Source organism: Glarea lozoyensis (assembly GCF_000409485.1).
Source record: "Glarea lozoyensis ATCC 20868 chromosome Unknown GLAREA10, whole genome shotgun sequence".
Taxonomy (NCBI): domain Eukaryota; kingdom Fungi; phylum Ascomycota; class Leotiomycetes; order Helotiales; family Helotiaceae; genus Glarea; species Glarea lozoyensis.
Window position 1 is genome coordinate 190,044 of NW_007360984.1, and position 23,415 is coordinate 213,458.

The window sequence follows — 23,415 nt, forward strand, 5'->3', positions numbered from 1 at the left end:
TTACGAGGAACTGCACATTAGTATTGATTGTATATGACAAACATATCTCAAAATGGGTGATGACTTAAAGTACGATAGTAACGTTGCTGAAGTCTGCTGAGTAGGTGATTTGTTTACTAAGAGGAAAATGAGGCGCGGTGCTCAGAGTTCAACAACACCTTAGTGAATTTCCCACTCCTCGTGATGTGTAGACTCATAGATAATTGTTACAAGGGAGGCATAGAAAAAGTTAGAAACCATTCAACGGGACTTTTAACAGTGGAAGGGAAATTAAGACTCTTGTATTATTTATGGACGAATGTTTGCTTTCTCAAGGCAAAGACGAAAACTTTGTGTTTTATTTGTTATATAAATCGTCAATCGTCGATTCAAAACCGCATGCTTAATTTGCGGACACTGAATTGTATTATGTTTGAATCTGAGCATCCACTACCTTAAAGAAATCTCAGAGACCGTGATATTAAATTCGGAATCTTGTTCTGTTCATTACTACCTATAGACGAGAACACCATAATTATTTACCATTCCATCCGAAAAAAGACCCCTCGCAAATGCAAGCAGAACGCCCACAACCATGCTATAACGCCAAATCAGAATCCAAACCCCATTCCCAAGTCTCATAACCCATTCCAAACTCCCTCCACAACATCCCTTAGCATCTTCAACCCATAGTAGCCAGCCACCCCCTTAAAAACTCCTAATTTCTTTACAACGTCCTCTCTCTTCAAACTCCCGCCCCACTCCCCACTACACGCACAATGCTCCATAAAATCATTAACCCGCACGCTCTTGCATTTGACACATTTCAAGTCCTGCGTCGCCCACTCCATAACCATTCCCTGAACCTCCGCGATAAGTCTTTCTTCGATATCTAGACGATTATACTCCGCGTGGCAGAAACCACATTGCCATGGTCTTGTGGAAGCATCTTGGCCCGGAACATCAGGAATGAGATCTTCGTCACGGCAGAAATCGAGGTCGCGAGCCATGGTGCAGTTGTCGCAAATCACTTGTTGCATTTTCAGACTCTCTGATGGGTTTTCGAAACGTGCTTCGTTGCTGAATTCTCGTACTTCGAAAAGGGCGAGCAGCTCTTTGCGGAGGAGACGAGCTTCGAGAGTAATGTTTTTATCGAGAGACAGGACTTGCATAAGTGATTTGACGAGTTGTAGAATAGGATTTGAGAATTTTAGATGAGAACCTGGCAGAGTTGGGAAGATATAGTCGGAGGCTAGCTCAGGGTGGAGCATTTCTTCCCTTTGTCGGCGGATGAGACCAGCGGTCTGGCGCTTCAGCGGTTTCTCGAACTCTTTTCCAAGGACAATCTTATCCTCCTTGTCGTCACTAAGATTTCTCACCGGCAGCTGAGTTGCCCTTGGGGTTGATTCGACCCCATCGACAATTGTACGGGGTCGTTTAAGTTTGTGCATGATTTCGATAAACTCGACGACCCAGTCGTGGAAGATTGGTTGTAATGATGTCGGTAAAAACTTGTTCAGCTGCCAATGCATAATACAATCCAATGTTTGATTTTCTGCTTCCACGACCTCCTGGCATGCCTTGCCTCCATAGTTAAACTCATCATACCATACCAGATAATCCCAGTACTCCTTAATTTCTAAATCCAAGAAATGGAATAAAGGTTTTGCTTTGATGGATTTTAAAATGTACTGACTGTATGCAAATGCGTTTCCAACTTCGGCCTTCGTTGTTTGCAGAAGTAACCGATTTGCACTGGCAAACACAACATGAGAGCCAACTCTGCGGAAATCGGTCATTAACTGCTGGAATGCTTTTCGAGACATCATCTGCACATAGTAGTGTAGTGATCGATCATACAGAAAAGAGTCTGGATTCTCAACCCATCGAACGAGATGTTGAACCATGATATCGGCCATTGGACTACCTTTGCAAGCTTCGGTCCACCAAGCTTTGACCATTTCACGCATGACTGCAATACCTGCTGCGGCAAAGGCATTCTCTGCGTAAAGCACACTAGTCCCGTCGCTAGGTTCGTCATTGGAAGGGGCTGCTGGATTGAATGACACGGAATCGCTTCCTTCCAACTCGTTAATCAAGGATGAGGTCAATATTGTGTTTATAGCCAAGTTTCGAACGTCAAGCTCGATGCAAACTGAGGGATAGGTTCCAGGATTATTGACAGATGGCATTTGAACAGTGTCCAAGGGGGCAAGTGTATCGTCATTTTCATGACCAGCATGGTCAGGTCGTGGACCGGCTGACCACCATAACACAACATTGTTCTTTTGAAGCCGCCTCGCATAGGCAATGTCGATGAGGAAGCGAGGGTCGTCCCGCTCTAAGTTGCAAAGCGGTATATCGCCATATCTTGCAAGCTCTGTCAGCTCTACGATACAAGAGCCTAGATTGATGTAGCGGTTGAGGATTGTCTTTGCCACGAATTGTTGCCAACCTATTGTCGGTGGCTTACTATCATTGACCTCGTACTTCAGTGGCAGGACAGGAAATTCGCGCACGATTGGGATATCGTGCATGAGCATGCGCCGTTGAGGCGACTGAATGACTAGCATGAGTGGTTGCGACTGGTCATTTCGCATTTTCTTAATGATGTCCCCAACTTCCAACAGTGCTTTTCGTCTTGTGGTGACCTGCTTTGTGTGGAACTGAAGTTTTTCTTGATATTCGAAACAAGTCTGCCATGACTGGCCACTAGCTTCCTCATGTCTTTTGGCCAAACCCTCCATATATGTCTTTGAGAGATTGGGTAGTTCCGAATTAGGATCTTTCGACTTTAGCAGTATGATGATGTGAGCTTGTTCTGTGGCAGTTGAGAACACGGCGAAGATCTGGCGTTCACCAATGGTTACATGATACAGATAAACATACCCCAGGGGTGACTGAAAGAGGTATGGCTGTTTCGAAGTAGCTGGTCTCAAACCTGAGAGGTCAAAAGCGGCCTCAAGTCCCTTTCCTAGCACACCAGGTTGTTTTTCGTCAAAGGTACAAAGACTACCTAGTTGAAGAACAGCTCTGACGCTAAGTGGAACCTGCTTTTCGTAAACCCCTTCGACGCTAGGATGGTTGAATAATAACGAAAGCTTTTGCGCATCGTTGACATAGACTTCCTCCGGCATAGTCAACTTGAAGAGATGCACCGAAGGATGACCGTTCGGCAATGTGTGGTTGACCTTTTCGGCTTCACATCCGTCAACCTCGATATCTGGCAATTCCTTGCCCTTAAGGTTCAGGAATAAATGCCTTGGAACATTGATTTTTAGTGTATGAATTTTTGAATCAATTAGGACGTAGGCGTTCACGATACCAGGGCTCTCGGTGGCTCGTAGCTGAAGAACCTGCCAAGTACCCTTGAAAGTCTGCTCGGCTTGAATTCGAAATGTAGCACCGATATCACTCTGTCCGAGAGCTCGAGTCTCACCAAACAGATGACGACGTCGAATTCGTGCCTGTCTTTGAATCTTCCATTTTTGCTTCTGGTATTCGAGGAAGCCAAGGTAATCTTCAGTCATACTGGGCATCTTTTCCGGCAATGCAGCATATGGATTAATGGATACAGCGACATCTGGTTCAGGGGACTTCCTCTTTTGAGGCTTTTGCGCCGCCTGCGATAGTTGTTTGCCGATTTGCTTTGGCTTCAATAACTGGGTTCCAAAGTCTTCCATATCGGCCATTCTTGGATCCGCGAAATTAACGATTTCTTCCAAGGGAGCTGTTTTGAAAAGATCAGTCATCTTTTTCTGCTTCATCTTGTCGTCCTTAACATTGATTCGTCGCTGTAGCCATTCCGGATGAGCCACTCTTGGAACTGGATTCCGAACCTTTTGCAAAGCGGCGGGAATTGTTATCAGTTTCTGAATGACTGACCCCAGTCGCTCTAGGTAGTAGTCCCAGTCAAGTAATGCTCTTGGATCCATATTTGTAGGATCTTCCTTGAGCCATTTTCGCAAAAAGAATCTCTTGACTGACAGCTCAGCTGAAAAAATGGCGACAGGAATAGCTCTTTCCGTAACAGGAGCATTCTTTGGTCGAGAGCAAATAATATATTTACAGTTCAAGCCTTTGTCTTTTACCATTTGTTCACCCAGGAAATCTGCCAATCGCTTAGCCGTTGTAATAGAGGTCGACTTTTGAGTACCGTATTCTTCGAGAGTTTTGGACATGCTTCGGTTCTCACAAATAAGGTCGATCAATTCTTCGTCAGCAAGAGTTGTTCCCTTGGAGTGGAGAACATCGAGCCATTGATTTGCGACCTTCGCGACCGCGCCATAGGTCTCCGCCAAGGTTGTGCCTTCCAAGAAGAATTTGAAAATCTGCTGTTGAAAGATTTTGATAAGTTTCAGCTCTCCTCTTCGCTTGACTTCAAACCCTTTCAATTCTGCCAGACTGCCATCATCATTGAAAACGGCATAACGCTTCTTCAAATTCTTGTCTTCTTCCTTGGAAGTAGGTAGAATCATCGCTCGGTAAGGTCCATCGACTTCGAAAAAGATTGAGTTGTCGCTGTGAGTCTCATACTTGAAGGTTTTCTTGTCAACTAAAGTCTGATACTGGTCATTCGTGAACTTGTCATGGACAAGATGATTCAACATGACGCAGGGATATGATATTGTGAGCTTCTTGCCGTTCTTGAGCTTGAAGGCATAATTCTCAGGGAATGTTGCTGGCAACATGCACCAAATTCCGTCGGTATCAAGTTCTAGAGGCCGTCCAATTCTTTCAACCAGTTGCCGCGCCATTTGAATGATATGGGCTCCCGTTAAACAAGTAACACCGGCCATTTCCATGGAGTACCAACGAGAGCCTTTTCTCATGACATATCCGTAGAAAGAGTTAAGAATGACCTTGTGGGCCAATTGTAACGAGTCGAAGAGTACAATCATCTTTTTGGCGTTTTCCACATCGGTAGCAGAGGCCCCTGCAGCTTTCAGTTCCTCAGTTTTTCCTTTCCACACTTTCTGCTTCCCTTTGTAGTCGTACCTGCGATCTCGAAAATCCCTCACTGTGTCGATGTAAAAAGGGTTTTCTCGCTGGCAGATGATCGCTTCTCTCTCTACAGTTTTCGATTCGTGGATTTTATGATAAATCTTCTGACTGTAGATTTGAAGTCGTTTCCTGATCAATGTAGCCTGCTCGTCTACGCTAAGATCCTGGAATGTCCTCGCCGGACTTGTCGGCCACTTTCCAGGAAACTTTTCATTCTCGAGAGCATGACGAATCATGTTGTATTCGTCGCGTTTTGCAGGGAGATACTCGGCTCTCCACGCCCATGGCATTCTTCTATCGCAAGTCTTTCCTGGCCGGTTGAAATCGCATGCCGCACAGTCTGCTTCCTCTATCATGGAGTCAGGCTGCAGGCGATTGGTAGTCATTATATTTGGGTACATGGATGCAACATCCAAATGATATATCAAAGGCCGTTCGCTTCGATTTGCAGTCATCTTTAAGCTGATCAACCGGTTCTTGATCTGTTCTTTCACTTCGTCGTAGTTCGTGACATCGTCCAGCGATTTCTTTTCCTCGACCGTAATACTGAACTTCAAAGCCGCATCTAAGTCTTCAAGCAACTCATCAATTGCCGTAGTGTCGACAGCAAAATTGACAGGGATATCTGCGCGAAACACTCCAGCCTCTATACTTTCAACGTGTCCACCAACGTATGTTTCCGACTCGAGGAGATGGCCGTCCCAGAACGATTCTTTGGGAGATACGTGCTTATTGGGAAGCACGATCTCCTTTTTGTAAGCTTCTACCATTAGCAACATCTCACAAAGCGTTCCAGTTCCTTTTCGCAAAACCGCATCTGGGCCTAATGGAATAATGGTGCACAGCGAGAAGATGAAAGGATGTACATATTTCATGTACAGGTAGTAAGTGGCCACCGCATCAGATACAGAGTATTCGGCCAAGGTTTGCGGTCGCTCACTTGCGAATCGAAGCATGAGTTCAGGGTCTAGTTCGTCCGGATCGTATCCAAGTTTAGCTGTAGTGACAGCTTTCAGGCCACGACTTCCTTGCGGTAAATAACTGTCTCGGTTAACCCAATGAAAGCAATCCATATGGGCACTGTAATCACAGCAATATTGGTCGTCAGAACCTTTCCTCCAACCAATCTCCTGGTACATATCGATTCCATTCACACTTGATCGGGCATCCACGAAGGGCCAATCGAAGAAATCACCGTTGTATGTTGCTATCACGGTCGGCCTCGCCTCCTTGATGTGTAGAAAGAACCGTTCAATAACCGCTTTCTCATCTGGTTCGTTGAAGATCATGAATGGCCCATCATATTCCGGTTTTGGTGTGTACTCGAAATCCTCGATATCTTCAGAAACAATCTCTCGGTTTGTGATCAAAAACCCCTGTCCATCAATCATGTATGAAATCATCATAATCTGGTCAATCGCCGCATCGGGGAACTTCAAGGGCAGTTTCGTTGTCTCAATATCATACGCCATTACCACAGGATCCGCTCGCTGTAATCGCTCCTCTAGACATTTAAAAGTCGTTGTACCATGTTTCGCCTCAACAGAATACCATTTTCCCGTCCGTATATCTGCCAGAGGTCAGTACCATTCATACCACTCTGAAAATTCAGCCCTGCTCTTACCCATATCAATCATTACTCGTACATGGTATGGTACATCCCATTCCCTAATATCCACAATATAATCGCTAGCATCCGCAACAGAAACATTAAGTCGCCTATCATCTTCTTCGTCAAAGAGGTCAAACCCAGCATTTGCACTGTGCGAAATTAGAAATATTTCCATTTCCCCTGAAAGAAACTTACCTGGCGACCTCAGCATATGTATCCATAGCATTCATGTTCTTCTTGTTCTTCTCGGCAATAGGCATAATATCCCTTCTCGCCGCGAGAAGATCATTGACATTATTAAACCGCAATTCGAAAAACGTTCGCCGGTAGCCCAGTAAGTGATTTGGCATTTGTAAATCCTCTTTGTCGATTTTCCGCAAATTTTTTACAACACCACCTCCCGGCGCTCGTTTTAGCCATTCTTCCGCCTCTGGCTCATGCCCTCTTTTTACTGCGACCAGAAAGTACGGGTCATACTCGAGAGTTGCTTTGAATGTGCCCCCGTCTTCCTCGATAAAGTAGCAGTCCAGACCTGCCCTACCGTCCGGTATCTTATCATCTTCTACACTTGTCGCGTTGATGTTAACAAGCCATCCAACCTTCTTCTTTCCAGATTCATAGCGCGCAAAACCCTGAGCTTCATCAATCGAATGTGCAAGTTTCACGGCTTCTCGCTTCTCGTCTGTTGACGTTGCTTCGTTTCGATTTGAGGGGGTGAAGGTCTTTGCTTTCCGTGGTCCATGGTAGGCTTGTTTTCCTCCTTTTCGATAACCGTTCTTGGGCTGCCGAAGTCCAGGCATTGTGTAGTTTGAACGCAAGGAGACTTGCGTGAGGAAAATTACCGTCCGCAATGAAGAGAACCTGAATGAAGACTGCAGGTCTAATTAAAGAATTGCAATCTCCACTTCATACAGAACTCAATAATGGAAAAAGTCTGCAAAATCAACAAGTAAAAAACGTCTGCGATATTTTGGTGGGCGTAAATGAAGGTGGTGTTTCTATATGCAAAGTTCGTGTGCTTCGACGCGTCAAGGGAAACGAGGGACCGCGTCGCGCGTAAAGCTGTTCAGTGTGGGTCTAGGGAGAACCACAACTCTCCTCAATGCAGATTGATAGCGACCGCATTCGACGTCCAGCTTAACATAACGCAACCAATTGTATCGCCAATACACGATATAATGGCTGGCGATACTAGAGATAATAATTCTGTTCCACAACCTCGTGGTTCACCTCCTGGCGAGACTGCACCGCCTGCGCACGTCAATACACCAAATAAAGTCTACGAAGTGTTTCAAGGACCACCTCAAAATGCGAATGCTCTCCCAGAGGGATCAGGGCAAAACACTGCGGGGAGCACACCACAAGTAGCCAAATTCTCAGATGCATTGAAGACTTTGCGGGTTGAAGATATTAAACAAGTTTATATGTACCCTTGTGTCAGGGAAAGTCTGCTATATGGAATTGGTGGCGGTTTTGGTATGGGCGGTGTTAGAGCGTTATGGGGAGGTAAGTCGAAATTTCCATCCGGATTCCCCGTCGACATTTTATATCAGAGCCTCGTCTGACTCTACAAAACAGCTCCAATACCTAAAGCTGCCAATTGGGCTGTAGGAACTTTCGTTTTCGTCGCATTCGCCAACCACGAATTTTGCCAGTATCGAAGGTTTCTTGAGAAATCACATATGAAGCGTGCAGTAGAGATCATCGACCGAAAGAAGGCAGCTAAAGAAGCAGAAGCCAAACAGAAGAGAGATGAAAGGAGAAGGCTCAAGGACGAAGCAGACAAAGCAGCGGAAGAGGCAGCAAAAAAGAGCAGCTGGAAGTTCTGGTGACAAGAAAGTCAAGAAGAAGGATTTGTACCAATATTATATACTACAGGCCTGTCACATGGATTAGAACCATAATCTCAACCATGTATCAACCAAGCGCTAGCCTCTCGGAAACCTTGCTCGAAGCCATCCAGATTCAGGTCCATAGGATGAGTTTAGTGTGCGGATTACCACTGATATTTAACGATAGCTCCACGTCCGATGCATAGATTTCCCAGGATATCATGTTACGTTTTAGATACCGCGTTCTGATTACACCAAGCATGTAATTCAAGCTTCTTTGGAGTCCATGGAAAGACTTACACAAGAGTAGTCCCCTCTCTTCCCAAGGGATTTATCATTAACTTCGACACGTGCTAGTGCGACTCCCAGAGGAGTATCCGAAATTCTTTCTTCACTATCAGTCCTCTGTCAAAAGGCTGGATACAGCACAAAGGACACCAACCCATTTCCTAGACAGGTGCCAAAGTGGTGCGGCCAATTAAGTATAAAAGCTTCTTCACTTTCATTTTTCCTTACTATACTTACAACCCTTCAAGATGTAGTACGTCTTAAGGACTATGGCGCAGAACAATGATTGTCCTCGAGGAAAGGTCCATCGGCTTCCCGAAATGGCAATGAACCACCTCCTCATGAGCGACATGCAACAAAACTCATACATGATCTTCTTCACTTCAATCATCCCTCAGCATCCTCACACCCCTAGCATATGCCACTCGGTCCGCTACCCCTAAGAACGCCAGTCCTCAGGAAATGGTAGTCCGTCCTCAGGGTTCCCAAAACGGAAACGAACCTCCTCCTTTATGAGCGATGTGCAACAAAACCCATTCACAAAACCTTAAATCAACGTCCTCGATAGTGAGCGACATGCAACAAACCGCTAAATCCTTCTTATCTCGTTGCGAGATTCACTACGAGAGCTTCAAGTACGTCATCTTGCAGCCGAATAGTCCCAGTGATGTTCACCTTCGGCTACCGAATCGATGAATGTTTCTTTTCAAGCGTTGAATGGCACAGTTCAAGGATGTCTTCGTACAGTACACGGAGTTCTTGTAGGATCTGGAATTGGAATGGTTAGGTCGATTTTGTCGTCGAGAGAAGCCATAATTCGAATGCTCGGTTTGGAGCTGGATAGGCTAAGAGATGTCACTCTACTACAAGTCCCGAAGTGCACTCTTCAAATGATAAAGTGTCACAAATCGAAATGAGCCATCAATCAGTCCGGCAACAACGTCTCGATAGTTAACCAGAACCGTCCAATCTTTGCTGGTATTACATTTTATATACCGATTACTGAACACGCCCCCTGTCGCCTCGGTTACGCCCTTCAACAACATACATTGTAAACATTTCACAAGTAATCAGCCTCTCAACGATCATCAAGAACTTGGATAACTACCTAGTTATGACAGCGACTTCCTAAATTGCTGATATTCATACCTCGGTCGCTTAGTCGGTGTTGATTTACAATGTGGTAAATGAAGTGCCTCGCATATGCGGTGCAACCGCGATTACATCTGTGGTGCATTAACGCCGAGGTGTTTTGGGGTGTTAGTTTTGGAAGGGTGATTTCGGGGAGGAGGATGGTTATATATATCGGAGACATATCCAGAAAGCCATGTAGAAATCATTGACTGACAATCGGTCTAGAACATAATCACGCACTTCAGATTTTCTCACACAACTTTGGCAAAGAACTTCAACTAGACTTACAACATACAGAATGACGAAAACAATAGTCATAATCGCCGTTACTGGCAATCAAGTAAGAAGCCACTTTCTCTTCCAACTGTCTCCAGTTGATGTTCACATTGCTAACCATCATAGGGCTCTTCCGTCGCCGAAGTCTTTCTCCAAATACCAGGCTGGCACGTCAAAGGAGTAACTCGTAATCTCACCTCACTCGCAGCCTTAGCACTTGCAGCCAAAGGCGTTGAACTTGTCGTCGGCGACACCAATCATGTTGAAACCATCAAGGCAGCTGTACAAGGAGCATCCATCGTCTTCGGCAACACTGCATTCTCTGATGCCCTCGCCAATCCAGCCTCGCCAGACCTGGTCCACTTGAAAGAAGGCCAGAGTGTCCGAGAAATGTGCTATGATCTTGAATTTCAGCAAGGAAAGAACATTGCCGACGCCGTTGCCACGGTGAGAGATCTGGAGATGTTCATCTGGAGCAGTTTGAGCGATGCGAAGAAGTGGAGTGGTGGGAAGTATCCTGGTGTCTATCATTTCGACTGTAAAGCCCATGTGATTGATTATATTGAGGAAAAGTACCCTGAGCTGGCAGCGAGGATGAATGTGTTGATGATGGGTCTTTTTGTTACGAACTGGAAATGGGGTGAGGCCTCTGTGCCATGGAAGAAGGTCTGTAATATCATCCTGTTGACGAATATTACTGACAAGAGTTAGCTGCCAGATGGAACAATGCGTCTTCGAGTACCTGGTTCCGGAGATGTTCCTATTCCTTTTGTCGTGCCAAAAGACGCAGGGAACTTCGTAAAGGCTTTAGCGTTCGATCTTCCACTTGGAACAACACTGCTCGCCTTTGGAGATCGACTAACCTTTCTCGAATACACCAAACTGCTGACCAAAGTTACCGGGATACCTACTACTTTTGAAAAATGTAGTGTCGAAGAACATGCAGCCCTTACTCCCGGCAGTGGTCAGGGTATGGAGATGGCCGAAATGTACGGGTATGCTCAAGATTTTGGATACGAAGCTGAGGCCGATCCCAGTATCACGTATTCTAGCGATGTAAGTCTCCTTGTTAGAATACTGTCGCAATGGTTCGTTTTTCTGATAATCCGCATTAGGTGAACCCTAAGATCCCTCGTACAAGTATAGAGGAGTACATTCGTGGGGAAGACTGGTCAAGCCTTGGCTTGTAGTAGCTTAATCTCCGAAAGGAATATGCGATAAGCTAGGCAGCATAAAATTGCATCTTGAATTGATCTGAGGTATTGAGTCTCGCGTTGCTTACAATTATTCATAGTAAGGTAGCCACCACCTAAGCCAATTTCAAGACGTAATTCTCGCTACGAAGGCCTCCGAGACTTCCGCTTCCACCGCTTTCATCTTTGCTAAAGCTTCATCTATTGGCCCATGCACTTCCTCCCCTACAATCGCTTTAACTTCAATTAACCTGCGTTTCCAAAAGCCCCATCTCTCAAGCCCAGACCCAACTCTGCCTTGAAATAAAGAACCAGGACCATATGGACGCCCCTGATTGCCTCCGTTGGGATGGTCCTCGCAACAATTTCTCAAACACTGTACGAGTAACGCTCTTCCCGCTAGATTAATCCACTCGCAAGCAACCCTGACCTTCATGTCGAAGGCCTCCCTTGGAATGACAGTAGTCCCATCCTTCTCCTCATACCATGGCTCTTCGAGTGCACTTCTCATTTCCCATAGTGCGAAATTAATAAATGCATTCACGGAGGAAGACTGCGGAATGTTGTTCTCGAAGCATTTGGCAATGAACGAGTTGAGATTCAACCATTCACCAAGCGAGAGTCGCTCTTCATTATTATCTGGAACATCTACTTCGGAAGTTGCGTCTACGATTGAGTTAGCAAAATGATATACTCGGTTGGTGAAAAGACTTACCATTGTTCCAGATCCCCCTTACAAGCCTTTTAAATTCCCACATGTTCCACATTTTCCCCTGCTGTTCTAGCAAGGGAAGGGCACCGGCCAAGACGTCCTGGGCATAATGGCCACTCGGAATACAAGTAGAAATCAACAGAAATGCGTCATATGTCTCCAGTGCAAAAGACAATTCGGTCTCTCCGTATAATTCTTTTGCATTCGAGAATGAGGCCAAAATCGGAGTTACGAAGTTCCGAGTCTGCTGAGCGATATCAGAGCTCGGTGAAGACTTGAGTACTTTCTCAAAGAGTTCGAGTGTATCATATTGAACGTCTCCTTGTAAGCCTCGAATTTTGTCCTGAAGAATGGAAAAATCGAGAGATGCGACAGACATGATTCCTAGGTGAGAGAGGAGTGGAAGATCAGGTTGGTTTCGAAGATGTTTTTGTGATTTTCTTTTATTTGTTGAATTGTCTCTGCTCTTAGGGGAGAGGCGCTCTTTTTGATGGCTTAATTATTGCAATGTTGGAGAGTACTCAGTTGATATACTAACCGCCACAACCAGGGCGTAGGCAAAAGGCCCGGCCCACAAACCTTGAAACGACCGAGAAGACATCTATGGTGTCCGTCTCATACCAGATGCTACCCTATGTCACTTGCGACTGGCAACTGTCTCGCTTGTAACTCCAATTAATTAGCGCCATTGTAGTACCAACTTAACAGCACTGTAAAAGACTGTACTGTGCCACGACCTGGCTGGCCTCAGCTGAAGCAGACGAGGCCCATCACCAACCCTAAAGCCTGGTCCCGCGGGTACAAGACTGCACTAAATTGGCATGAGAACATGGACATTGCGCCTTACAGACTTTCAAGACGTTAAGATGTGAAAGGTACTTGGAGTGCTAGCTGGGCCTGGTGATACTCATTAGCTGATTCGAAGGACTGCATTAGATCATCGTTCTTACAGGTCTGTTTGAGCATGCATCGCGAGGAATGCTTTTGAAATATACATAGTTGAGAGGCTTTATTGTTTATTAAGGCACTAGCTTCATATAGAGTTTCAAAGTCGTGGTACCAAGAAATATCTCGTTTTTAAGCACGATTTACTTACTTTTACGGCGCGGCGCCGCTATATCTTTACGAATACGCCTTTATATAATAGTAGTAAGGGTGAAATATTCTCCCTTCGTTCGAACTTTCTAATTCTAGAAGGACTCCTGTCGAGAGGAGTTGGGAAGATAGCTAGCTACCTACCTAGGTATTTAAGTGTTCGTGGCGAGTTGTAGGTTAAAAGGGTCGTTCGATTTGAAGCGACATGCATGTTACAGATCACGTGACCCTATCTGCTCCTGCCGATCTTGGACCCCGCCATGCTAACTACCACAAGCGGCATTCTTAACCTCAATCACCCACGGCACAACTGCTCCTCAGTCTGCTTTGCTAATATCGCTTGCGCTTCTATCTAATACCTAGGTATTTGGAAAGCCTTTTACTGTCGCAAGCCGTTGCTTCAATTTGCGCCAACTCGGATGCGGCGTGGGAAACTGGATTCAACGACCTTGAAGGAGTGGACTCCTTGAAGCTCGAGCACGTTCTGATCGCGTCACGAACGAAAAGCCGATGCCGTATCTATCATGACCTTCTCTTCAGCGGTCTCTGTGCCCGAACAATTGGTACTCGCCTCGACTCCGAAACGAAAACGAAATACTCCTGGTCCGCCTACTCCGCCCTCGTCATCCCCAACCAAAACCAAAATGAAGCTGAATACCAATGTCATGAGCTCCCCACAGGACGACGGCCGCGCCGGAAGTCCTCGTACAAAGGTCGCGAATCACTTCCAGAGCTTACAGATAGACGATGCGCGGGTTTCGAAGCTCGACCTGAAGCGGCCGATGCTATCTGCGGATGAAGTGATGACTGGGCAGACAGATGGAACATCCGACGACGACAATAGCAATACAAGGAAGAGAGTCAAAGTATTGGAAATACCAGAGACACCCGACGTTCATGCTAAACGCAAGGCAAATACTACAAAGCAGCACTTAGTGGCCCCGAAGTTCACTTTGGCTATTAATCGAGGTCCCCCTCAGGATGGAACTTCTTTCGGAAGCGGCAGCCCCCAAATTCAAGGAGAGATGGACCCTGTCATATTCAAGTCTGGAAATCCGTTGGGAAAGCTAAAGTCTGGAGCTCTCAAAAGAGCTTATCCTAGCATTAACCGATTATCGAATTCCAAGTCGAGGTCGCGGAAGCGTTCTGGCACTCCGCCACTTCACTCGTCTGCGACTGGCGATTCCGAAAGTGACGACCCCCCGAAAATAGTTGATCCGGAACGTGCTGCTCAAACATGGCATGATGATGAAATCACTGGACACGATCCATCAGACCCAGAAGATGACGGTGAAGGAATCAACGGGATTGGCTTCAAACCAACGGCGGCGGAGGCGTATGCACGAGCGCAAAAGAGGAAGTCACAAATGGCTGACTACAAAAGTCGGGAAGCAAGAGAAGCAAGAGCCCGAAGGAACGAACGGCGGAGGGGTAAGGAAAAGGCGGATAGGGAAGAATCCAAAGAGAGAAGAGTTCACTTTTCGGAGGCCGAAAAGCTTGCTATCCAATTTATAGTGTAAGGTATTTTGGTGTTCAATTTTGGGGCCATAATTGGCACGGTATATGGGAGGGCATGTTTGACATTTTGGCGTCTATACCATAGCGTAGGAGTTTTAGGATGTCCGTAAGGACTGAAAGAGGTTGAGAGATGTATCTAGGTTTATACCATTTCAAATTTCATTATTGCAACTGTGCCACCCTGTTGCCATACGATGTACTGTGTTTGTAATTCACAAGTCCATACATTTCAGACTTCTATCCTTGGCTATAACTATTCCTGCGCTGTCTCCCGCACAAGCACATATCCACTGCAATTTTTCGAGATATTAGCTCAAGTTGCAAGATCTGATGGGAAGGTGACAGTCAGCCGGATTGGTGACATTTCCTTCCTAAGTACAAAACTTCTAGAAGACGAAGTTATGCCACTCCTTCTTCAGCTGACACCATCAGCTTACATGAAAGATACAAAATAGCCCGATGTGTCTAAATAACAAACACAACACAGTGTATTTAATTGAATAGGTTAAGTCACCATAGCTTATTCGCTAGAATATATCGTCGGTGTACCGTGAGCAGACTTCTTTTAATCCCTCGTCGGAATCTTAGTCGATACTCTATACATCACTTGTCAATATTTAAAGGCCCTTTTGCATGATAGATTTTTACCTTAATTTGAAACTCCCATTCTTCTGCATCTGACTCTCTTCTTGTGGCGATCGATGCTCATCAATCTGTATTTTGATTAATCGCCATCTCATATGCAAGAACTAATGAAAACTTACAGCGGTTTCCTTCCCCAATCTCACGTCCACAAACTTAAAATCCGTAATCCCGTTTTCCGAAAGCGTAAGTAAGACTTGAAGCGTGGACATCACTTTTTTGTTTCCTGCTATGGGAAGCGACATCTTGACTGTCTCAAGAGACTCGCAGTTGACCATGTCGTACTTGTACATCCTTCAAATTTTGGAATAAGGGGAAGGTAAGAATTATTTCGGTGTCTCGTCATGGAATAAAACGCTCTGACAGCCTTGCTTCGGAGACGCCGTATTGTCATTACTTTTGTATTGACGTCGCATATTTCGGTATTGGATGAGATGATACTGTGAGTGAGATTGGTTTCCTAAAGAAGGCAGTAGTATTAGGTCTTGTACAGATTGACAAATCAAATCATGTGTTTCAAACCCGAACGTGCTTAATACAGACTCAACAACCCTGGTCGAAACCACAAAACATATCCGTCTTTCACAACCACATTTTCGCTTTCAATACGGCAAACCCGACATTTGAGTCCCAGAAACGGCGAAAGACTCATACTCCTCTCCTGCATTAGGCAACGCCATCAAGCCCCTCAATATCTCACGCCCAAGAATCCCAAACTAGACTCAACCACCCTGGCCCTAGTCCAGTTCATAACTCAAATTCTCACCTGTCCACAAAATCACACAAGCTTTTATTTGCACTCTTAGCCCTCCAAGTGAAGAAACGGTTGAATAACTCTCCGATCTTTGTTCGTGGCCGAACTCTCACACGGTAAGCGAAAGCTATGCGTGATGTCGTACAACATGATGACGGACGACATGGTTATTGGGTCACTTTGATGCTTTCATCGGATTCGCTTCGTATTTTCTGCTTGGCTTGTGGGTTTGGAATGTGGTAGGCTGGTCAGTGGTATCTGTTTTTTTGTTTGGAAGGTAGAAAATACGTTGACCGATAAATTTTTCCGCCCTCATAGCCGACTCCTTATATCAAAGTAATATGTAGTACAAGGAGGGAGTGTTGAGAAGCGAAGCTTATATGCGAACTTAGAAATAGAGCGGTCTTCGAGATTTCTTGTACATATAGCACAGAATGGCTCGCTCGCAAATGTACCAAAAGTGTTGAGGCAAAGGCAAGCCAAATGGTTATGAAACTTACGCTCAAACAACGACACTTTCTCATATCATGGACACGATGAAAACTCAGTTCTCTATTCAGATTATCTGTTAATTCCTGACCCTACACGGTGATGTGGAAACAGCGTATACAATCCGTGACTTGAACAGTTGAACTCCGACTGTATTGTTCCGGCCTGATAACCTACTCCATTCCACATTAAAATTGTCAAGTTATTACATGACCGTCTCCACTGTCTTCCCACCATGATTATTCTTCCAACTCCCGTCAAATGGTGGGTAGCCAACGCCGGACCCTGCGTATCCTCAAGTTTGTAATGATTTGATGACAACGCAAATGAATAGCCTGGTAAAATCAACACATCACCAACCAATTTTGGCTCAGAGAGGTTTGCAATACTCTCATCACTGAAGTCTATTCCGGGAGTCGCTCTCAAGCTCTTAAGAATACTCCGCGTCATCCTCCTCGGACCCGTCAAGTCTACCACGTCGCCAACCATAGTCCATGTCAGGTCTGCGATCGTGACATTATGTTCTTGCGTCTTCTCCTGCAAGCCCTCCAGAATATCTTCCAGCACCATAGCTAAGTGTGGCGACCCTGGTCTCGCCATGATCGTCCACGTTGCAAACTCCCGCACAAAGCTGTCGCCCCAGCCAACGTCGAATTCCCAGCCCACGACAACTCTCGCATCCTTCTTATATTGCGCAGGTATCCAGTCTTGGATCGTCATCTCGTTACACGAGACATCAAGATCGCTGTAGGTTCCGCCCTCGTTGAAGAGAAGTAGGTAGCGGAGGAAATCCGCTTTGAGAATAGGGAACGGGAGTGCGAGGAAAGCTTCGACGATGTCTAGGCGACGAGCAAATTTCTCCACGACGTAAGCATCGCCCGAGATATCGGTTAAGCATTCATATTCATAACTTGGGTTTTTGTTGAGGCAGGTATCGACCCGTTCTCGTACTTGCTGGGTGAGGCCGCGAGAGTCAAGCTTGTACCATATCTTCTCTGGGATTGCCGTCACCGATGGTATGAATTCCGGCGGAGTTGTGGTCGTTTGGAAAAGCGGATTGGAGAAGAGTAGTATCTCGGGATTGGTGATATACCGGGTGTGTGAAGAGATGAAGAAAACGAGGACTAGAACGACGACGATGACGGCACTAACTGATTTCAACGCTGAGCGCCGGTTTGAGAGAAACATGATTGCAACATCTCGTTTGTAACAACTGGATACAACAGTATGTACGGGTGGGAAGAAGACTAGATATCTCCTGTAGGGTAGTTTGGTCCCTTTTCACAGGCCATCAGACAGTTTCGAGTGTCGCAACAAAAAAGAGCTATATTAACTCACAGGTGAGATTTTTGGGAAGAGGCGTAAAAAAACCATGAGTTGGTTACTGTGTCAAAAGTAGGTTTGATTGTTGGTGGAGTTGGAATACTACATTTAGCGCGCGGCAGCGGCCTGACCTGCTCAACACATACAGCGCTTCTGTAGATACATGAAACCGTGTAGGGTTTCCCCAGAAGCGCCAATTAGTTAAATTCATGAAAGCGCTCGCCGGAAAGCCTACACTTGTAAATTGACTAAAGTCTCCCGAATCCACAAAGTCAAGTAGTAGCAATCCCCATTCCCACAACCATAACCAACACTGCTGCATAAGCAGCCGTAGCCCCAATAATATCTTTCGAGTCGAAAGTTTCGACTCAGCAGTTTCCGCAATCCAGGCAAGAGTCACCGCCACAGCAAGGACGAATATCAATGTCGTAAGAAGAATTGTAATATTATTAGAAAGATATAGAGTTATGATTAACATAGGTAGATTGACAAGAGTGCCACCAAAAGAGCCATCGTCGACAGAGAGTAGGAAGCTCTTAATCTTTCCCGCTTCCGAGAGTAGCCGGCCCCAGTGACAGTAGCGGGGTCAATTGTTGAAGCTTTCTATCTGGGAAGAAAATGCTGTGTTTTCTTATCTATATCGAAGAGCCATGCAACAGATGAAGGTAATACGGGTGAAGGCCCTGAGCGGGATTTTTGAGAAGTACCAGATTCTCTTTCTGTTGTAGTCTTGTTAAAAATTGTTCTAGCATACTTGGGCGCTCACCTGCAAGTTGATTCTCACCTTTGATGTGACCTCCTTCCTTAAGTGCCGTAGTAATAACGACAGAACATTTTGTTGTAATGTTAAGTATAGCGAAGACTTTCCGCCAATGAATAAGAAGGTTTTGAAAAGCGAGCTAGGCTCTGTAATCTTTACAACAGATCTCGTAGTTCACGACTTTTCTGCCTTTGGACTTCTGGGATCTCCCCATTTCTCAACGTAAGCTCCTAGTATTGGGATGTTGAGTCCTTGAATCTGGCTTAGGTCGTCTTCAGCCCAATAACCTGAACAGCCCATTTGATGAAGATCGGATCTACACTCCTGAGACCGTCGGAATTCCTCTCCTCCGTAAGAGGGACGAGAATAGTGGGAGGTCTTGGTTTGTAGTAAGTCAATTCGACGCTTTAATTCTTCATCAGGTAGTGCAATTTCATCATCCCACATCACATAACCACATTCCCTCAAAGGATTGCATACGCGGTCGTACACACTCGATCTCATGACACTCCTATTCTTGTATGATAGAAACCACAACCGAAAAGGTTTAGAATCTTGTCCACCACAGCCTTTATCAAAAGGTTTCATAAATGCTTTCATAATGTCTTCAGTATGTTTTTTGAGTGGAGCATTATAGTCGTCCACACTTAAGCTAGAGGATTGAGTATTCGGCCAAACGGTTCTTCCCAACGCGTATTGAGCTGATTTTTGTCCAGTCCATGGGCCACTATGCGGGCTGAGAAGTGGGTACCAGTCGTTGTAACTTTTACCAATTGATATGTCTCGCAGAAACGGAAGACCCAATGGCAGCTAACAGATCGGTACGTCAGAAATGTTTCAGATTGCCAGCAACTTTTACTTACATATTGCATAGTGACAAGATGGCCAGACCCAGAATGTTTGCATAGGTGTCCCCACATTATATCATGTTGGCCTAATTCATCTGCTGCTATAGTGACACGGTGAGGATGTGATACGGATAAAAATCAGAACCTAGGCCATAGGACACGTACCTTCTTCTACTTTCCTTTCGAAAAAGGTATAAATCGTGTGTATTTGCTTACTTACCCATGGCGAGCAGGTTTCGAACATTTTTAGAGCTCATTTTTCACGCTCCCCCCAATCCAATGATTTGTATGAGGGGTCAGGAGTCCATGGATGACCAGGGACGTATAAGTCGCTTGCTAATTGAAATCGATATAAAGCACGCTCAATACGAGTAGCTTCGTTAGGCGACAGCTCAGTTGTACGACTCACGCCAAAGTTATGTTCAAATAAGGGAATAGTCTCCTTAGCAAACTGCTGGCGTAGATCTTGAACAGCGGCATGTGTTTTAGAAATCATCACAAAATCTGACGTTGGCAGAACGGGCAAGGTGAAGTTCCGCTGACTTGATATCAAATCAAGGTTAAGCTTTTCGAGAAGATTCTTAACCGCATCATTATCAAGAAGGTCGACAGTTTTTGCTTCGAATAGTGCCCACGCCAAGGGAAATAAATTGACAGGTATCTGGTTTAGTATGATGCCGGAAAGAATGAAGTTTCGATGCGGCTTGAAAGCATGATAGAAGGCTCGGTGGCTCATCATCGCAGCATGCAAATCCTGAAAATTATCAAAAGAAGCAAGTATTTCAGCAAAAATATGTCTAGTCAGCTTGAAAAAGCTAACTGCAACAGGTGTTACCGTCGGAGCTTGCATCGTGAAAAGTGATGGGAGTACTCGAAGGCTCAGCGATAATAGAGATAGAAGATAATATTGACTAGCGTTAACTTTCTCGCGCAGTAAATTTGTTGAGGTCAAAGCCGAATTTATAGTGGAATAGAAGGTGAACGCGAAGGCCCTGACTCACTTCAAATGACCGACTTACCGCACAAACTACCTATCTACTTTCCTAAATCACTAGTCATCCACGTTCTTGAAACCATTCACTACTTTAAGCACCAGCGCCACCATCATTGTGGATCTTTGGGACGGCAGAGTTTATCGTTGATCGTTGTTGACTCAAGAACGACCAAAAAATCTTACCCGCTCTACTCTAAGCCAACGCTCATCAATCACTTTGGTTCACTCGAAGCTTTTGAAATATCTTTATAAAGCAGCAAGGCTAGAATTGCTAACGGTACCTAGTTGTAGTTATTTCGCAGAAGTATATTTTCCGGCTCTGATGAATCTGGGCCTCTGACTCTCTTTCTTCTCCATGTGTTTTGGGTGACTCGGAGGACAAACCCTTCTGAGTATTCTAATACCTTGAATAATGTTTACTCAAGTAAGAACCCTAGTTGTTGATTGACTCCAAAGCGTCATAGAATAACTCAGTCACCGAAAAATAAAAAATAAAAATCACAAAACGCTATTCATGACATCTTGTCTGGCTGATCGAAAATAATATTTGCTTTGACCGCCACATGTTTTGTCTACCAGCAGAGCTACTGTTCATTCCCACTATTATGGACGACAGTCGGAAGTAGTTAATAAGTCAGATCGACTACAAGTTCAATGGAATATCTGTCCAAATAGACGAGTTCGTGTTCTATCCACTACTCAAAAATCATTCAGCGTTGTAAAACCAACAGCGTGAATGCACAGACTTCTGAAGTTGGCTTGTTAGGGGAGGTAGCGTCTCGCTTAAGCCAGTAAGTCAGAGCCAAACGCAAATACGAGTCACTGGTGATTCAGGTGCCTTGTTTATGATAAATAATGATATAATCTCGGTATAGGGTCCTGAAATTTCTAATTATCAGAAAGTGCAGTGAGCATATGTTTCCCAGAGCTCTACCGGCTACTTCTGAGTTCAAACTTCGTCGTGGGAGGGAATGGCTAAGCGAGAAATGCCCCCCTTGCTACGCTCAACTCTCAAAAGTGAGAGTTTCTAGCCTCAACAATAAAGTCAACTCTCTTTCTGCTTTACGAACCAAATCACAATTTCCCTCTACTGGCACGGTTCACGGGAGTGTACTTGTTGTTCGAATTGAAAATAAAATTGAGGGGATCATATGATCTCCGGGTAGGCTGCCAACATACCATTATCTATTTCAATCATTTCATATACAGTAATAGATTAGAGATTGTGTTATCGTTTCATTATAACTTAGAAAACATGATACACGTGATACCTATATTCGGTAGGTTGGGACCTTCACCGAGTCCGCGACAAACAACTGATCGCTTGCGCCTCCTTCCTGACTCACGAAATCGGCGCCACGACTATTTTACGCGCGCGGCCAGATCATGTCCACAACAAACACGCCCACGTTCCCGGGCTGTAAGGATTATGTGACCAACCAGAATGGGAGTTTTGTACAGTTTGTTGGGCTCGTATTTGCAGAACTTCATCAGATCCACAGTTCATCAACACAAATCAGCGGCTCAAATTCAACAAAACAATGTCTGATACTCCAACACAACAGTCTCGGAATAGTCTCCGCTCAAAATTGTTGTGAGCAATAGTCTGGGCAGACAGCTAGGCTGAATTTACTGATCATGAACCACTCACGATCACAACACAAGCATGGCGGCCTGGCTGCGGCCTCAAAATTTCTCCGTATGGCAAGAACTGGCGCTGCAGAGAATTCGAATGCAGGTCTACTTGTGCCTCATCGCTTCAGCAGCCGCGAACACGCAATGCATACTGCAGCCCATGGGCCTTGGTGGTATCCGTTTTCCAGTGTGACGGTAAGAGCCTCACTTTCTAGAACATCAGCAGAGATTTACTGATTTGTAGCAGAACAAGAATTCAAAAGCATTTTAATCGACTAACAACAATATCAAGCCTAAGGCATTTTTAATAGTCCTGGCGATGAGTGTGAGAACACTCTGAGCCCATTAGGCACCATTTTAAAAACCGCTCTTCCCAACTCACCGCGTCGAGAAATAGATTTTGACTTCCTCACGTGTACAACAAAGTGTGACTTCCAGGTCTTACCGATGGTCAAATCTCTATTAGAATGGCAGCTGCTCATTCAAAAAACACTCACAACAGTTGGTTGTGTCTTTTAATAGTCATAGAGGGATCTAGGGGTGTCCGAAAGTCTATAAATCAAGGCTTCTCGCACCCCTTTCGATGTTCAGTTCGACAGCAGCATCTTCCCTTCACTATTTACCATTCGCTTCAAAGCTACTTCAAGCTTGCAAAACTCTTTACCACTGTTTTGGTATCAACTTCTCTCACTACACACCAATAAATTCTCACTCACAACTCTCTCAACTTCAATCACACCACCCATTCAACCCCCTCACCACCACAATGTCCCGTCTCTCCGTCTCCTACCACAGCTCCGACCCCCGCAACGACGAACACTTCGAAATCGCCTACCGTCCCAAGCGTTCACGCAGCCCAGCCTACATCCCCGTGCGATCCTCCAGCTACTCGTACTCGCACAAGAGCGAGACAAGACCCTCCTTCTGGGGCGGCACATCCCGGTACGAGCGCGACAGCTCCAGATCTTCGCATACCACACGCTATATGCCTGTCGAGGAAGCTCCTCGCCGTAAGGCGAGATTCTTGGATATTGATAGTGATGATGAGGATAGTGATGCAAGTTATGACCATTATCGGAGAAGGCGCACGGTGGAATGGGTGGAACCTCCTTCCAGAAGAGAGAGGTGTTGGAGACGGCTTTAAGCCTGTGGGGTGTTGGCGTGGAGAGTGGAGGATGTAGTCTGTGTTGTGGAGTGTTTTGGAATGATATGGAGGAGTTTGGCCTGGGCATTTGATATGAACTGGACTTTGCGTTACGAGCGTCATGTTTTCCATACTCGGAGATTTATATCTACTGGATGGGGATTGGCTACTTGGTATCACGAT

The 23,415-nt window shown here is 45.3% G+C and overlaps 11 protein-coding genes across 11 annotated transcripts; 5 read left to right on the forward strand and 6 right to left on the reverse strand.

Moving 5' to 3' along the window:
- Positions 1–617: 617 nt before the first annotated feature.
- GLAREA_05061 (DNA/RNA polymerase) lies at positions 618–7,395 on the reverse strand (the record flags this gene model as incomplete). Its single annotated transcript, XM_008078351.1, has 3 exons — positions 618–6,553; positions 6,608–6,744; positions 6,791–7,395. 3 exons carry the CDS (start codon positions 7,393–7,395, stop codon positions 618–620), a joined length of 6,678 nt encoding a protein of 2,225 aa, XP_008076542.1.
- A 378-nt stretch (positions 7,396–7,773) lies between these two features.
- GLAREA_05062 (uncharacterized protein) lies at positions 7,774–8,427 on the forward strand (the record flags this gene model as incomplete). Its single annotated transcript, XM_008078352.1, has 2 exons — positions 7,774–8,101; positions 8,174–8,427. The coding sequence occupies 2 exons, from the start codon at positions 7,774–7,776 to the stop codon at positions 8,425–8,427; spliced, it is 582 nt and encodes a 193-aa protein (XP_008076543.1).
- A 1,720-nt stretch (positions 8,428–10,147) lies between these two features.
- GLAREA_05063 (NAD(P)-binding Rossmann-fold containing protein) lies at positions 10,148–11,315 on the forward strand (the record flags this gene model as incomplete). Its single annotated transcript, XM_008078353.1, has 4 exons — positions 10,148–10,189; positions 10,252–10,791; positions 10,837–11,181; positions 11,241–11,315. The coding sequence occupies 4 exons, from the start codon at positions 10,148–10,150 to the stop codon at positions 11,313–11,315; spliced, it is 1,002 nt and encodes a 333-aa protein (XP_008076544.1).
- Positions 11,316–11,445: 130 nt separating this feature from the next.
- Positions 11,446–12,409, reverse strand: GLAREA_05064 (uncharacterized protein; the record flags this gene model as incomplete). The annotated part of the gene is made up of 2 exons (XM_008078354.1): positions 11,446–11,984; positions 12,034–12,409. 2 exons carry the CDS (start codon positions 12,407–12,409, stop codon positions 11,446–11,448), a joined length of 915 nt encoding a protein of 304 aa, XP_008076545.1.
- Positions 12,410–13,649: 1,240 nt separating this feature from the next.
- Positions 13,650–14,645, forward strand: GLAREA_05065 (uncharacterized protein; the record flags this gene model as incomplete). The annotated part of the gene is made up of 1 exon (XM_008078355.1): positions 13,650–14,645. The coding sequence occupies one exon, from the start codon at positions 13,650–13,652 to the stop codon at positions 14,643–14,645; it is 996 nt and encodes a 331-aa protein (XP_008076546.1).
- A 642-nt stretch (positions 14,646–15,287) lies between these two features.
- GLAREA_05066 (uncharacterized protein) lies at positions 15,288–15,530 on the reverse strand (the record flags this gene model as incomplete). Its single annotated transcript, XM_008078356.1, has 2 exons — positions 15,288–15,356; positions 15,408–15,530. 2 exons carry the CDS (start codon positions 15,528–15,530, stop codon positions 15,288–15,290), a joined length of 192 nt encoding a protein of 63 aa, XP_008076547.1.
- Positions 15,531–16,600: 1,070 nt separating this feature from the next.
- Positions 16,601–17,716, reverse strand: GLAREA_05067 (uncharacterized protein; the record flags this gene model as incomplete). Its single annotated transcript, XM_008078357.1, has 1 exon — positions 16,601–17,716. The coding sequence occupies one exon, from the start codon at positions 17,714–17,716 to the stop codon at positions 16,601–16,603; it is 1,116 nt and encodes a 371-aa protein (XP_008076548.1).
- A 1,069-nt stretch (positions 17,717–18,785) lies between these two features.
- Positions 18,786–19,483, reverse strand: GLAREA_05068 (uncharacterized protein; the record flags this gene model as incomplete). The annotated part of the gene is made up of 2 exons (XM_008078358.1): positions 18,786–19,421; positions 19,475–19,483. 2 exons carry the CDS (start codon positions 19,481–19,483, stop codon positions 18,786–18,788), a joined length of 645 nt encoding a protein of 214 aa, XP_008076549.1.
- Positions 19,484–19,712: 229 nt separating this feature from the next.
- Positions 19,713–20,309, reverse strand: GLAREA_05069 (uncharacterized protein; the record flags this gene model as incomplete). The annotated part of the gene is made up of 1 exon (XM_008078359.1): positions 19,713–20,309. The coding sequence occupies one exon, from the start codon at positions 20,307–20,309 to the stop codon at positions 19,713–19,715; it is 597 nt and encodes a 198-aa protein (XP_008076550.1).
- Positions 20,310–22,091: 1,782 nt separating this feature from the next.
- On the forward strand, positions 22,092–22,359 carry GLAREA_05070 (uncharacterized protein; the record flags this gene model as incomplete). The annotated part of the gene is made up of 2 exons (XM_008078360.1): positions 22,092–22,283; positions 22,336–22,359. The coding sequence occupies 2 exons, from the start codon at positions 22,092–22,094 to the stop codon at positions 22,357–22,359; spliced, it is 216 nt and encodes a 71-aa protein (XP_008076551.1).
- A 495-nt stretch (positions 22,360–22,854) lies between these two features.
- GLAREA_05071 (uncharacterized protein) lies at positions 22,855–23,232 on the forward strand (the record flags this gene model as incomplete). The annotated part of the gene is made up of 1 exon (XM_008078361.1): positions 22,855–23,232. The coding sequence occupies one exon, from the start codon at positions 22,855–22,857 to the stop codon at positions 23,230–23,232; it is 378 nt and encodes a 125-aa protein (XP_008076552.1).
- Positions 23,233–23,415: the final 183 nt, after the last annotated feature.